The following is a 16,450-nucleotide window of genomic DNA, read 5'->3' as shown; positions in this document are numbered from 1 at the left end:
GGGCAGGCCCACGGGGCACAGCTCCCACGGGGCATATTTTAAGAGGCCAAACCACGGCACCAGCAGCGCTGCAAAAGGAACTGTGAAATGAGGGGGGTCAGTCCTGAGTGGTTTCTAATTCGTTCTGGAAGGGTGAAGAAGCCCCTGGCTGAGCTGCAACACCTCTGCACTAACACTGACACCGTCAGTGCAGAGCCAAACATCTGCTGTCATTTCCCACCTTTGGTCCTCCTCAAAAGGCCAGCACAAACTCTCATTACAGGCCATGCTTTACTTTTGCTAATGGGGATGTTCTTGGTAGCTCCAAGGCAGCAGGAGGACTGATCTGGGGTTTGAGATTCACTCTATCACGCTGCAGAAACAAGCTAATGAAACTATTTAATCACAGACAGAAAGCAACGGCTGGCAAAGTTCGTTCATCAGTTCAGAGAATCTCTCCTTGGATCAGAAACAGTTATACTTAATGCTTCCCCACAAAAGTTCACAGAGATCCCTCTTCACCCCAAACACACCAAAATCAGCATTTTCACAGGAACACAAGATCATTTCTCTAGAGAAGATGTGTAACCCTGGAAAAAACTGAAGGCTGGGTTTGAGACTCCTGAAAGCAGCACTGTTTTTGTGAGCACCCAGTGGTGTTCCCTCCACCCCTGCAGGCAGCAGTGCCCCATCTACAACACCAGCTGTTTCCTTGAGAGGGTCTTAAATCTGCACTGAGCTTTGGCAGCTGCAAATTGATGAGAAGTGGCAAAACAAACTGAACATCCCTTTCCAGGGCTCATTAAAAGGAGCGTGTATAACCCTGGGTCAGTAACCAAACTGTTTTTTCTTCAGATTAAATTCGCTTTCAACTCTTCCATGCAATGTCATGATTTAAATGTAGTTTCAGATGGCTTGCACTGTTTATCTAAGGAAGAGCAGTAAAGCTGTTTATCTGCCATCTTCTGCCTGCTATTAGTAATCTTTGCTGTAAGAAATGTACAAGCCAGGAAAACAAAGTTGTGCATATCTGGAGGGAAAAAAAAAAAAACAACTTGTAATACCAAAAGATTTTTTTCTCATCCTAAAAGGAGGAACCAATAGATTTACCACCCCATGCCAGCTCCACACTTGGTTTTGCTAGAGCATCAAGCAGCACATTGCTGAAAGGAAGTGCCTATGACACAGGCTGCTTAAAGGAAGCCAAAGACAGATAAAATGCAAACTGAACTGTTACATCTCCCTAACTAACTCCAGCTGCACCTTCCTGCACAGTGACACCACTCATAAGGCAGAGACACGAGCACTGGACTGCACGTTCACCAGAGCTGTGAGCCCACAGTGGGGCTGGAGCCACTCACACCTGGGAGACAACCAAGAACAGCAGCAGAGCTGCCTCTCGGGCTCTGTCAGCTCTTGCACAGCCATCGGGAACTGCCACCCTCCAGCTCAGCCAGCAGGACCTGCGGACTCCACACAGTCCCCCCAGGAACTACGGCAAGCACAGGAGGGACGCTGCTCTAACTCACGGCCACATCAAACAACAAGCTGCTCCTCCAAGCTGAATATTCAAGAGTTGGAAGTGTTTAAAACAAGCAGACAGTGGACATTTGTCTCGTTCTGTAGGTGAGGTTGCCGTGCAACCAGCGCGATGAGGAGCAGGGGCTCTGGAAATGAATCACGCTGCCAAACACGCGGTGTTCTCTCGCTGCCCGTAACTCGCACACAAAGGGAGCGATGAATAAATAAATAAGGCGGTTGCAAACCACACAAGTACGTGTGAAAGGAGGAGGAGCTGACACACAAAGGGCTATCTGGCAGTTTACAAAACCCGAGGGTAACAGGCACCGAGAGAAGTCTACAAACAGATATATTTTATCTTGATAGATGAAGAAACGCTGCTCACTTGAGATCCCACGGGCTGAAAGCTTTTACTTCAATAATCTCTTTTCGTGCCTCAGCTGTGAGGCAGAGAACCCACCAGCAGAGTCTGGTTCAGTGCTGGAGTGCTGCTCCTCATTTTCCCTGGCAGCATCCTCTGTCTGAGGAGCTGAGCCTGGGCAGGTAATTTTCCTTACAGAGTGGCTGTTCCCAGCCCCCACCCTGGATTTAGGTATCTACATTAAAAGCTGTGCTGAGAAACAGTACACTAGTTTTTTTTCCACATGAGGCACCATCCTGTTTAGTTTCTGTTTTGTGAGCTATGGGCATGATTTACTATTAAACTATTCCAAAATAGCTTAGCAACAGTCAAACTCAGAATCAGGACTTGCTACCAATACTCCCAACTCAACTCAAATAAAGACTCTCTCCAATCCCTTAACTTTAAACATGCTAAACAGTGAGACCCAGAAATGCAGAGAACAAAAGTCTATAGCCATTGTTTTTGCATTTCTGGTTTAGGATTTGGGAAAAAAAAATTAAGCTAAACACTTAATTTTCACACACTAATGTGATTCTCAAAATCAGGCTGTGATTCCCTACATCAGGTTTTCAGATTTAAGGCTAGAAAATGCATTTTTTGTTGTAGTTCCTTTTAAAACAATATATGTGTGCCTTTCAAGCACAATTCATCTGACCAAGTATTTCTCTCCACTGCCTCTGGGAGAAGTCAAGGTGACTAATCCTGACACTGGCACGTGAAGTTCATAGAATTGTTAAGGTTGGAAAAGACCTTTAAGATCATAAATTCCAACCTTTAACCCAGCACCACTGTGGTCACCACTAAACCACATCCCTAAGTGCCACATCTGTGTCTTTTAAATATTTGAGATGGAACGTTTCTCCCCAGCTCCATCACCATTTGGGTGTCCGGGGTTCTGATCTGCCCAGCTCTCAGAACCACAGCTGGAGCAGCTGGAAAAATAAAAATCAGCTTCCATCTGTCACAAACTGGATGTGCCACATTCATATTCCCTTTTCAGAGTTATCCCTTGATATACCTAGGCTTCCATAGGTGAAGCACACGTTACCATTTTCCCACCTCACATGGATAATCTGCAAGAAGTGTTAATGAGTTTCGATGGGTTCAGATGCTACAGGGGAAAATAACACATGGGGGAAAAAAATAAAGCCCAGGGAAATAGCTATTTTAAAAGAAAACACCCCAAATCTGTTTGTGTTTAAGAGATATTTGGACAATGCCCTTATTCAAAGAGTCACAGAATATCCTGAGCTGGAAGGGACCCACAAGGACCATCAAGTCCAGCTCCTGGCCCTGCACAGGACAGCCCCAAGAATCCCACCACGTGCCTGAGAGCATTGTCCATAACGTGCTTTAATTTCTGGTCAGCCCTGAACTGTTCAGGCAGTTGGACTCAATGATTGTTCCAACTGAAATAGTCTATTCAGCTCTAAATTGCTGCAGCAAAGACTCTCCATGTCCTGATGAAAACTAAGCTGCCTCCAGTAGATTCCACAGAACCGACAGAATTGCAGCTGAAGCCAAAGTTCTTTGCTTAAGGACTGACAGCTTCTCTGGAAGATACTAATAATCTGGAAGATGGTAAATAATTCACTGGTACAAACATATTTATACCCCTAATCCTATTATTCTCCTACTGTAAACAGAGCTTAACATAGAAAAAGACCTGTGGAAAAGAATAACATCAAATAGGTTTGGGGGGTTTTTTGTTTGGTTTGGTTTTATCTTTTGGTGAATTTTTTTTGTTTGGTTGGGTTTTTGTGTTTGTTTTTGTTTTTGTTTTTTCCCCAAAACCACTTCTAGGAAGACAAAGCTCTTACTTGCTTCATCTCAGCATTTCAGGGTTTTCACAGAATAAACAATTATATACAACCTATTGTTCACTTACCCTGCTGTCTCTGTACACATCAAACACAACTGAAAAGGAGAAAAAAAGTGTTAATCTTCAACGATACATATTTCACCAAAGACATCTAAATCTGAATAGATACTTGTGTACACAGCACAATCTGCAAAGTCAATATGTCTCAAGAACTGCACGCCAGAATTAGGTTCATTTCCAAGAGGGAGCTGAAGCATTTCAGACCTGCTGTTAATGCACTGGGAGATTGGCTGCTGGGTTTTTCCATTTAATGCTGGTTTCCTCTGTTGATTTTTCCCCCCAGTGAAGACCATTTGATAGGCTCTAAGCCCAGAGAGAAGCTTATCTTCGACATTGCTGCTGTGTCATTTGCAGCAGAGTGGAGACATTTCAAGGAAGGATCAAGACTCCACCGAGTTGGACACTGCACAACCATTTAACAAGAGAAAGTTCCTGCTTGAGGGAGATCAGGCCTTCAGCAGCTAAGAAGACAAACAGGTTGTAGAACAAAGGGGTGGGTGCCTGTTTGATGTAACCCAGAGCAGACACAGAACACGTCCTGATTACCAAGGGCTCCTTCAAACAGCCCCCTGGAGGCGGTGACTGACACGAAGCTCTTGCTCTTCCTCCCCTTGGCTTAATGAAACATGAACCTCTGTACATGCAGCTTTCTATCAGCTGCTGTCCTGTGTGCTTAAACAAATCCTTGAGCTGCCTTTCTATTGAGCCAGGGAAATCCACAGATAAGCCTTCAGGGCATGGCCACATGCAAAAGTTGTACCAGTTTAGCAGGAAGAAAAGGAAAAAAAAAAATAAAATTGAAAGCTTAAAAAAGCCTCAGACAAATGCTGTATTGTCACTTCCTTCATGAATAAGGAAGGGAATATTTCAGCTAAGAGATTTCCCAATACATGTGGATAAACTAAACTCAGGATATGACTGCAGAACACTTGAGTCTCAGGAAGCTGCCCATCAGGAACAGGGAATGTTGATTGATCACGTCCACGCACGTAAGGCTCGATCTGACATTTCGTGTGAGGTTGGCTGGGCTAAGGGCAAACCACAACTCCACAAAGCCAAAGCCAGGCACGTATCTGGCTCTGCCCACCCAGCCTAAACATCCACAGAGCTCTGGCACGAGCTCCGTTGCGTCAATTTACATCACTCGAGGATTAAGTGCTCTGCTTTCTCAGGGAGAGAAGCCCTCAGTGGCTGATCCAGCCATCAGCGCAAGGAGGAGAACAGCAACCCCAGGACTGCTTCAGGACACTGAACAGAGAAGAAAACCTGAACTCTTCCCTCTCCTCAGGGGTCACCTCAGAGCAGGACTGTCCTGTGCCAGTGAGGCTGGAGTTAAACCTCACCAGAACCTGCTCACACGGAGGGCAAGCCAAGGCCCAGCTCTCAGCAAGTGCCGGTACCTCCAGAGCACTGTGTTCCTGGGCTCTTAGGAAAGGTATTTAGAAGGTTCTAACATAATTTAGAAGTATTTATAAAGCAGTCACCCATCTGTTATCCCACTGCTCTGACTCTGCAATGCTTCAGCTGCTCTGACTCAACTCTTCCATCTGGAGATGCTACCAGACCAACTGGAAAAAGCAGAGCAAACAGCATCAAAATCCCCAACGAAACAAGAAGTCAGGAAAAAAAAGCTGTAATACCTTTCCTTTTAAAAGCAAACAAACAAGCAGAGCCAGATTTTATCGTTAACAACACATATGCTACCAGATAAGGGAGATGATGAGGGGTAAATGAAAGGGGGTAAAAGAAACCCCACAAAAAAACCAGAAAATATTTTCTGCATGACATTTCTCTGCAGATGGACCTGCATTTAGCGCCTCAGAACAAAAGGTTAACAAACCTTCATCCCAGAAGGTCACCCTGAAACCTCCTTTTCCCAGAAGAAGGTAACTCAGATGCCATCCTTTACATAAGATGACACTTCAGACCTTTCAGTTCACCAGGCAGCAATTTCAGAGCCTAAATCTAGGCATCAATTTCCAAAAATAGTGCCCTGAATTCTTATCTATCAGTTGATTACATACCAGCTAAAATTACATCGGAACACAGAGGAAAATTAAAAGACAGTAATCAGAATGTCAGATCTATAAGACTGATCTTAATTCAAAACACAAGGCTCTGGACCTATTAAATTAGTGTACTGATTTCCAGACTGCTACTCTTCTCCAAGAAGTGGTCCTTGAGAACTTCTGTGGACAGAAATAAAGGAACCCTGCAGGGTTAAATTATTAAGAATTCTGATATAACAGATCACAGCACTAGAAGGTATCTTTTTCACACAGTCAGAGAGGACAGATCTACTTGACTGCCCTGGTGGCTCAGCAAAACAACTAACCATGTTCAAAACTTACCTGAAGGTTGAATTTTCAAAGCTTTAGAGAAGACAACACAACTACCAGACAATTCCTCTGTTTATGTATTTTACTCAGCTGAGGTTTGGTCCATGCCAGACCCAATTTAAATTTCTTCCCCGTGTCTTTCACCACGACTGATCACCCATCACAATGGAACAGTATCCTATTCTCACTAAACCATGTCAGGAAACTATTGGCCAGTAGAATTTGTGAAGGACTTCACTTTTAAAGAACAAGACAATTTACTTGGGTGTATCAAACACTGTGGCCTTTACTCAAAAGGTTCGGCACCTAGACCGGTGTGCATTAATATTCCAGGAGAAATTACTCCAACTTCTTGAAAAGAAACTTAAAAATACTTTATTCAAGAAATACGCCAATAATTTAGCAGCAAATATCTGACAACATCTTCATAAACAAGTATTCTTCTTACTACTAAATGCCTTTTGTCAAGCATCTCCCACTTTACTTCTCAGGTGTAAAATTTTTAAGTATAATGGGAAAACACCTTAAAAAAAAATCATTATGCCTTTTGAAGGGATCTTTCACTCATTTACTGTGTTTTTCTGAAGAGCTCCAGCCTGTTCCTTCAGGGGTTTTTTTGCTGCCAGTTTTACAGCCACTCCAAACCCTCGCTCCTCCTGATCCCAAAGCCACAAGAGCTGCAAGACTCTCCCAAGTTAAACAGGCCCAAGCCCTGGGAAAGCAACAGCTGTGAAGAGAGGGATGCACATCCACAGATAATCCTTAAGATACTCACAGTCCTCATCCAAGAATTTATACTGTATGTGTTTCTGGAAGAACTCCTGGATGGCTCTGCAGATGTCCTCGTGTTGCTTGGAGATGTGGTCGTAGTACTGGGTGTAGTCCCTCTGGGATATACCTGTCAATGAGTTCAGCTGATTATAAAAGGCTCTAGGCATGAAAAAAAACCAACCTGAAAAAATGCAGTTATCAGGCACGTGCATGTGATCATTTCTATTTCAGAAGATGAGGTTCTTCCAGGTCTCAACCATCACCAATGACTGACTGTTTAGCTTTATTCTCCTGTATTGAAAGTACTTCCATTAGGAATCTTGTCCTTGAACAGCCCTGTCCTACATTTTCTATGCACACCCTTTGAACTCTTTTGAAGTGAATTCCAGGAGGAACATTCACCTCTGTTTAAGTTTCCAGTTCCTGTCTTTTCCTCTCAGTTTTATGCCCTCTTGGTTACCGAGGTCAAAACCCTTGTTCTGCACATCAGAGGCAGGGACCACAATTTGGAACCATGAAATGAGAGAGGGAGAGGCTGAGCTTGCACATCAGCAAGGATGATGGATCCTAGTGGACCACAGATTCTCACTGAATCGATTTTTGAATAGCAAGTGCTTGTCTGATGAGGCACTACAGGTGAAACCTTAAATCTCCAAATCAATGACATGGCACACAGTCAAGTGCCTTGCTGCTCTCATTTACCCCCTCAGGGGCTTTCTGGCCTATCTGACACTTGATAAACTATCCCAGCTACATCACAAACTCTTTAATTTCAGACACTTGTTGTTCCACAAGACAATAGTTTACAATGACATCAGCAGGATCAGACACTTGCATCCACCCTGAGTGACAGTTCTCATGCAGGATGTGTCAGCACAGGCCATTGCCATGCCCTGCTTCACAAATGCCAAACCCAAGAGCTGCCCCATCGCTGCAGAACGAGTAACCAGGCTCCTTACATACAGAAGAAGCCAGAATCCCCCCCAAAAACATTTATCCACGATGTCAGTTTGCTATTTTAGCCACATACAAAACACAGATTGTTTTACTGTAAGACAATCCCTCCAAAGATGTGCTCTTTTTAAAAAAGTTCATACAGAGAGTTTATGATGTCAGTGGAACTTGGACTTTTTAACACCACTGCAAAGCTGAAGCTGAGTCTAAAAAACAAAAAACCAAGAGGTGATGGCATCTCAGGGGAGGCAGATGTGTAACTGGAAAATCATTCACCACACTGCAACTATCACTCCTTAGTTTGACTGACAGGTTCATTAATTTTAAGAGCATGGGAACACATTGTGAAAAATCTTGGAACTATCTTCAGAAATGCAGCTGGAGTGCTAGCTAAAAAAAAAACATATTAGCAGATCTACAGTTTCAAATCCTAGTCATGAAATGTACAGTGTTCAATTAGCCAGTGTACAAATGCTTTGAGGCATTTGAAAATAAATATTACTATATATATATTCTATAACAAAACTAAATTCAAATGTTTTAGAGGTTATCACAGTGATGTGTATCTCTGGCAGTTGTGGTGCTCACAGCAGCACAGGACAGGACAGGGTTCAGCTCTTCTCCCCTCAAAAAGCTCTGCCAGTGGCCATTGAGCAATCCTGACCCAATGGACAATCCCTGCTAACAGCTCAGATAAACTCTGTCACAGAGAACTGTAACAAACCTGCACTTGGCATAAATGGAGAGAGAATGGGAAGAGAAGTGTAGGAGCACCAGAAGAAACAGCCAAACAAAAGGGCTTAGGTAAAAAAAGGCACATCCAGAACAAGCCCACAGTCACCACGCTGAGAGGAAGACAGGAAAAACAATGAGGACTACACAGCTAACAGCCCTTGCCTTCCACATCATCCCAAGGTATCCTGGATGGATCACCTGTAGACATGGAGCTTGTGAATATGTAGGTATGAGACAGACAAAATGAGCAAACCTGGTTTTATCTTAAAGCAAAAAAAAAAAAAAATCACCTTCCTTCCTGCAAAGTCTGGATTTGCTTCATCACTGCTGCAACATTTCCTTGTTGGAAGAGTTCAGGCAGAAATGATTCAACCTTGGTAAGTAAATGTGCACCAGCCCTGTGCTATTTGCATTTCTGTTCATCTCTAAAGATTCCATGGTAGACCACACCAAAACCAAATTCAAACTCCACAGTAGTACTTAGCCTGAAATCATACCACTCAATTCAAGCACCTGGCTGTGCACTGGATGTCTCAGCTCCTGCTGTAGTCAACAGAGAATAATCTACACGACCAGAGGAGTGCAATTCAGCTAAATTTACCCTCAGTTACTCTGGAGCTGCCTAAAATACGTGCTCTAGCACAACCTGCCTGTTCTCCAGCTGCCAGAGGTCTCCCAGTGTGCCCACCAGCTCTTTGCATGCCGGGGATACCCTGGTTGTTCAGTGCCACTTGAAATGTTTTACATTTAGGACTTGGAACCAGAGGAACAGAACAACAGGTTTTCTGATTAAGCTACGCTGATCATAACATGAACTCAGACACCTCAGGCACCTGTGGAGATGTTCTGACCTCCCCAGCTTTCTGCATGTAGTATCCACATGGGGTCGTGTCTTAGCAGCACAACACACAATTGGCTCTGTATTCACGCTGCAATTCGCTCCTGAATATAAAAGAATCACTCACAAAACAGCCTCTGGGTGAAGCCTCTGAATTAACAATTAAATTAAGAATATTCTCCCTGCAATGGTGAGCGTGCTGTGCTGTCAGGCTTTCAAATGCAATGGATAGAGAAATGTGGCACGCCACACTTTAAATTACAGGAAGGAGAAACCATTAATTTCAGAAATGAGGTGTGACAAGCAAGACCTGTCTTCAGATTTAGCTCTCATTCAAGGAATCAGAGAAACTACTCAGAACTTCATCTAATAAATTTGTCTAAGAACATCCTTACCTAGAAGCTTGTTTTCCTTGACAAAACACCTGAATTCTGCACCAGGGATTAGTTCACACCATTTGCGAAGAACAAGCTGTAGAGGGAAAAGAAATAACAAAATATTATCATCTCAGAAAGGTAACAGGTGACTTTTTGTCAACACATCTACATCTACAGTTCTGCTGTAGTGGTAAATGACCTACAACAAAAGAAAGCAAAACAATCTTAACCCGCAGTTCACATAATCATTTTAGCAAATCCTTCCAAGCAATTAGACCTAATATCCATTTCAGAGAATGACAGGATGCTTTCAGTTGGAAGGCACCTCTAAAGACCATCTAGTCCAAACTAGTCTAAAGCAGAAAGATTCCCACTGCACACAAGAAATGTTTTCCCCATGAGCACTGTCAGGCACTGGAACAGCTCCCTCATGGAGGTTGTGCAGCCTCCACCCACGGAGCTTTTCAGACCAGGCTTGATAAAATGCCAAGCAAGCCAATCTGAACTCTTACCTGGCTTTGAGCATGAGAATGAACTAAAGACCTCCTGAGGCCCCTACCGACCTTAATTAATCATCTCATGCTCTTCCCCAGTATTTATAACCGTCAAATCGTTTATGAATCAACTTCCAAGTTACATTACTGATAAAGCATGGAAAATAAAAACCCTGCTGTACAACACAACAGCTCTGTCATGGAATTGGCAGAAAGTTGCTCCCCAGTCAAAGGAGCTGATGAGCAGAATTAAATTTATCCAAATCAACCTCTATTCTGGTACACACCCAAGCAGAGCTCTGTGACGCCTTTGAAGGCACAAACCAGTTAAAACAAGGACACGGGACAGAAATAGAAAGCAAACTATTATAGTCCATAGGACAGACTGCCTGGTAATTAAAGCATCTCTCTGGCACTTCCTCAAGTTTCTGCATTTCCTAAGCTGAAGTATTCGGAAGGATCCATTTTTTTGAAGGCCCCAGTTACTGCTACTGGATAATGGAAACTCCCAACACCCCTGGACTGCAGCAGAAAAACGTCAGTAATCAGAGATGACATTCCTAACTACTCTGTAAACATGGAACTCTTTGTTCCAGCTTTCACATGTCCTGTATCTTTAAAGCAAACTTGATAGTGCTTTAAAAAAAATAAAATAAAAGGGTTCATTCACTTTTCCAAAGTCCTTTAAGCCCACAAGATGATGACAAATGTTATATTTACATAAAGGCTATTATTAGAGAGATGACTAGATGTTGCCATAAAAGCAGTAGCTCCATGCTCACAGTTTAAAGCATGTCTAGCTGAACATTTTAATCTGGTAACAAACATATGAAACAAGATATGACAGAACAGTTCAGTGCAGGGTGTCCCCAGCCACTGCAGCGAGTTTTCCCCTCAGTAACCTCAGGGTGATGTTCACAAGCAGCACACCATCAAGAATTTATGGCTTTCAGCTACTCAGCTTGTCCTTCCTGTCAAAAAGCTACTCAGCCCATCCCTCCTGACAGACGTGAGAGGAAATTGCCAGGAAGCTTCACAAGGCTGCACTGGAGCTCACCTGATCTGCAGTTAAATGAACTCCTTCCGACCCGCAGTGCTTACCCAGACTCCCCCTCACGGCGCCAGCAACGCCGATAAAACAAACACGACACGTTTTAGGGACGTGCACCCAGGCACAAACGGCACCCAGGCCGTGAGCATTCTGTTCAAATTAGTTAGGAATCATGCAAAGAGTCCTACCTCATAGTTCAGGGAAGGATCGGGGGAATCATCAGTACAGTGAATAAACCTGGAAAAGCAAGGCACGGGCATCAAAATCTGCTTTACGTGTAATATTTTAGCCACAGTGAGAAAAATAACCCCAAACTGAGAATCACAAAAACTACTGTTAAACTGTTTCCAATATGTAAAACCCAAGTAAATGCAATACATTAATAACAAACCTCCTTCTGACAATTAATGGGGGGAGAAGGGGGAAAATCACCTCTTTTCTTCTCCTGCAATTTGGAAGCACTTAAATCTGGACAGGGGCAAGGCCAAAACGTGAGTGTTTATTCACTATTGATTTATTTCGGTTTGAATCAATAGTGCTGCTCCTTTCCCTTTGCATCGTTATGTTGGTATAACTGAAATCTCAAAGAACCAGATAAACTTGAGCAATCTAATCCAGTTTCATTGCAGCATGTTTTCCCCAGTACTTTTAATGTTTAACTTCCCAAAGCACACAACAGAGACACATCATCGTGCCTTGCAGCAGCTCATTTCCATGAATAAAGGATGCAAAACAGCGCTGCTGCTCAGCACTTCTGATTCCACAGCACAGGATCTTTCTAAATTAAGAGCCTTAAGAAATACTCTTACAAATCTCTTGAGAGAGAGGGAATAAACAAAACTATTTCCATAACTGCAAGCAGATGTCAAGGTTTTGTCCCTTGTGAGTAGCTGACTCTGTGTGTCTCCTTTCAGACACTATCAAGAATGGAGGCAGTCATAACCCAAGTTAACTTCCATGTGCCTCTTACAGCAAACCTTGCAATAAATTCTGTAACTTCCAGAGGGAATTTGCAGCAGAACGTGCATTTTCCTTCCAGTTCTACTCCCCGACCTTCTTGGCAACCAACTCCTCAGGCGCACAGAACTGTGCAAAGGGTCACTGCTGAGCAAGAGTCCTAAATGCAACATTTATCCCATCTCCTCTTGGCAGGGAACTTCACTGAGCAACCCAAAAGTGTCCCCTGTCTCCCATAAGCACTGTGTGTGTAAGTCCTGGCTGCCCATGGAAGCGAAGTGCGACTGTAAGAGCTCGTTCTGGGAGCTGCCAGCAGAAATCCACTTCACACATTTTAGTCTAGACTTTATTATCCACAACACCCAGAAAAGTAGGGCAGTAGCTTTCCAAAAGCTCTGTGATCAAACACATCATATATATCTGTGAGCCTGTGTAAACAGATAACATCCTTCAGCTCGAGTTTGGATTCCCTGCAGTTTAAGATCCGTCGAGGCAAGAGAAACAAAACCGTGAGAGCTCACAGTTTTGAGGCTCAGAATTCCTCCCTTACTAGAATATACGCCTGAGGAAAACATCCCCCCCACACACACACACAAAGCAAAAATAAACAATATATAAAAAGGCAGCCAAAGTCCAGCACAGGGGGTTTACAGTCTCTGCACACTCTGACCTGCACTGCCTCTCAGACTTCCCTACCTGAGAGTGGGGTACCTGCAATCTGCTTCAGTCCTACAACACACAGGCTTTTCCAGCACTCAGAAAACTCCAGCCTGATGAACAATCAAAACTATCTCCTAACTCAACCCTCAGATGTTTTGGACAAGAGCTGTGTGGGGAAAGACACTTCCTCTTTCCTTGTAAGTCAGAACATGAAATCCTTGGGTGCCACCCCAAGGATTTGTCAGCAAAAGCACATTACTACCATCCTGTTCTGGGCTTAAATTTTGGGCAACTTGAGGCTGCAATTTTATAGTTTTTATCAGCTCATTGCAGCATTAATTGTTTAGACCCATCTGAGCTAATCTGTTACAGGTGGCCCTTTGATCTCCAGAGGCAAAAGACTAGTTGGGTTTTTTTTAACCCACATCCTACTCGGCTCTGGAGGTACTTGAAAGAACAATCAGAAAGACTTCAGGAAACCCAAATTGAGACACATTCGGGCTGTATTTTCTGAAACCTCTGAAAACTGTCATTTTGACTACTGTTAAGGGTGAAGGGATCAAACTCTTCTGCTTACAGGCCTGTGCTGTGGTCAACAGCTTGTTTACAGATTTATACTTAAATCTTATCCTTACAGATTTATACTGTCAAGAGCAGAAGGATCAAGGTCTCTTTTCATGCAGCAGTTGGATTAAAACTCTAAATGCATATTCTCGACCACAGGACATACTAAGCCACTGTGTAGTTCAGTTCTCAACACTGAGAAGAGCAATTTCAAGAAAGTTTGCAATATCCCCAGTACCCACCCTGCTAAGAAAGCCATGAACTCATTTGCAAATCACTGAGGGTATTCTGTGGATAATTAGGAATTATTACGAATATGATGAGAATTGTAAAATTTATTCTGTACCTGACACTTCCCTGCTATCATCTCATAGCTTATTTTAAAACCTTAATTAAAAAAAGAAAAAAAAAATCAAAGGAGAAACTTCTAACAGCCTTTGAACTGTATCTTTATTCCTTGAATATTGAACCTTCCTGAAACTTAAAGGACTAAAAGAAATAGGAAATTCAAGCACCATTCAAAAGAGGATCTTTTACCACACTGTAAATTGCTCAGAAGAACGGGGTGAGAGTAAAACCTCAAGAAAAATAAAAAATCATCATCAAAGGCCTCATTTTCTACCTCCTCTCATGTGTAACTGCCTTCCTTGAAACAGGTTAAATTAAAGCCTGAGCCAACAGCTTCTGTTCTGGCTATTGGAGTGCCAAGGCACATCTTCATGATCCAACACTGCCTCCTGTGTTCTGCTGGGAGAACACAGGCTGCTCCTCCACATCTCAGGAAAGCTTCATCATTTCTTTAGAGTTCAGTATTGAGAGCCCTCTGATAAACACCTAAATAAATTTTAAAAATGTGCCTCGTGCCGACTCTCTGTCCTAAGTCAAAGGGCAGGCCCTGCAAAAGAAGTTCTCTGCATTGCTTTGCTAAAATCACCAGACTTATTTCACTTCTGTGGTTGTGATTATTAAACAACTGGAAAAATAAAGAACTCTCTAGCATTTAGAACAGGGACAATCTCTGAAACATTTGTACGGTTTATTAATGAGCACGATATCAGCCTTATCTTCTAATTGAAGGGCCATTATCACATCATTAGAAATATTGCTCATTTCTGCCAGTCTCAAGGTGGGCAATCACTCATGTTTTAATAAGACATAGTCCACCCATTCTGACTTCTTCTAAGGAAGAAAACTGTGTTCTAAACCAAAACACCCATCAAGGCTTTAAAGGGATTTTTGCTGAAAAGAGGAGTTTTAATCCCTCATCAGAAAACCCACTTAGAAAGGGATTTTTTTTTTTTTAATCACACATCCACAACGCTAAGTTTCTGAAAGGCCAGATTAAAAGCTGAAAAGTTAAGGATCACACCACCCACGAGATTTTTTGTGAACAATGTACAGACTGATAGCAGGGAGGCAAACAGGGAATGGGAGAGGAAGGAAAGGCAATGTAAGAGGTTTGCCTCAAGTCTCACATCACTGGCTTCAATTTCTGGGTTAAAAACCAGATCTGCAAATTACCAGTGGAAAATGTTTACCATATCATGACCCATGAAGCAGATTTTTAAGTTCATACAATTGAAGAGAAAACAAAACAACAACAAAAAGGGTAAACAGCATTTCAGCTGTTACTTATGCGAGGCAAGAAACTTTTAGACCATGCTGAGAATTAATGAAAGAAGCAGAAATAAAATGCATTTATCCTCCCTCCAAGTAGCCCTTCCAAGGGATTTGGATGTATTATGTATGCAATTTTCATTTGTTCAGCACTTCAGGTTCTTATGCCAGCTATATTTTTAATTTCTGCTTGGTAAGGGCTAGGAAACTGGCAGCCAATCAATAGTATAATTAAGGAAGACCACTGTTCTGATTTAGCAATAATCATTCCACTGTTTGGGGACATTTTGTACCAATAACTTAGTAATTTAGAAATACCATGCACAGACTGGACAATAATACGTGCTTTGATCAAGTACAAAATATTCATAAAATATAAGACACACAGAGATCAGGGTGATTTACCACAATCCTGTCACAACCTTTACTTATTGACCACCCACTAGGTGAGCTGTGCTGATCTGCTGGGGGTGTGGTCTCATCAGGACAAGGATCTCTAAATGGACTGTGCCCCTGCAGTTCGAGGTGTTGCCTTTCTGCTGGAGGTTCTTCTCCCACAGCAGGGGCAGCAGAAGGGACTGTGCCTGTTCCAGGCTGCTCAGGCTGCTCTTAGGCTGGGGTGAACTTCAGGAGAAACCACCGACGGTTGGAGGTGACACCCACGCTGGGAATTCTCACACTACGGGAACCAGAACGTCCTCACTGCCTCCACCAGCAGGTCTGTGCTGGCTGCAGAGGGCAAGGGGAACAGCTCAGGCACTCACACCTGACTGGAGATGAAACCTGCCAGAAAATGCCCTGATTTCACTGTCAGTGAAGGTGGCTGGATCAGTTCACTCTGCCACACAAATGAACACACACACAGAGCTGCCACCCTTCAAGTGGGATCTGCTGAACACTGGGTTGCCAAGGAGCTCAGGGTACTTTTTGCTGAACCTCTTTATACATGAGGATGGTAGAATACAAGACCTGTGTTATTTAACAGTCACAAAGGGTTGATACAAAGTGTGCAGTTCTTTGCAGATGCACAAAACCCAGTCCTGAAACCATTACAACAAAGGAGATGTTAAATTTTAGCACTCAACCCTCTGAGAAGCCATCCCCCAAGAGAGCCCACTTCTCCTTTAGAGGAAACCATGAAAAGCAGCTCCTTGGTGAGGCACCAAAGTGTTCTGAGAATCACTATTTACTCACCTCTGAAATGTAAACTACAGATTTCTCACCTCCCCATCCCTTTCATTCTCTGTGATCCCAGAATCAGGAATTCTCAATCTCACAGCTGGCTCCCGAGCCCAACATACTTTACAA

General features: G+C 43.1%; 1 protein-coding gene across 1 annotated transcript in view; it reads right to left on the bottom strand.

The window, feature by feature from the left end:
* CDC123 (cell division cycle 123) overlaps nt 1–16,450 on the bottom strand; it is a 29,479-nt gene that overhangs the window by 5,050 nt on the left and 7,979 nt on the right. The window contains exons 7-10 of the mRNA XM_050325585.1: nt 11,533–11,581; nt 9,818–9,893; nt 6,900–7,022; nt 3,792–3,820 (exon numbers count right to left, since the gene is read on the bottom strand). Coding sequence (XP_050181542.1) covers nt 3,792–3,820; nt 6,900–7,022; nt 9,818–9,893; nt 11,533–11,581 — 277 coding nt within the window. The remainder of the gene's footprint in view (nt 1–3,791; nt 3,821–6,899; nt 7,023–9,817; nt 9,894–11,532; nt 11,582–16,450) is intronic.

The sequence above is a fragment of the Myiozetetes cayanensis genome, unplaced genomic scaffold (assembly GCF_022539395.1).
Source record: "Myiozetetes cayanensis isolate MyiCay16 unplaced genomic scaffold, myiCay2020 scf3, whole genome shotgun sequence".
NCBI classification, from domain to species: Eukaryota; Metazoa; Chordata; class Aves; order Passeriformes; family Tyrannidae; genus Myiozetetes; species Myiozetetes cayanensis.
Note: the sequence above shows the minus strand (reverse complement) of the source record. Positions and strands in the feature narration are given on the sequence as shown.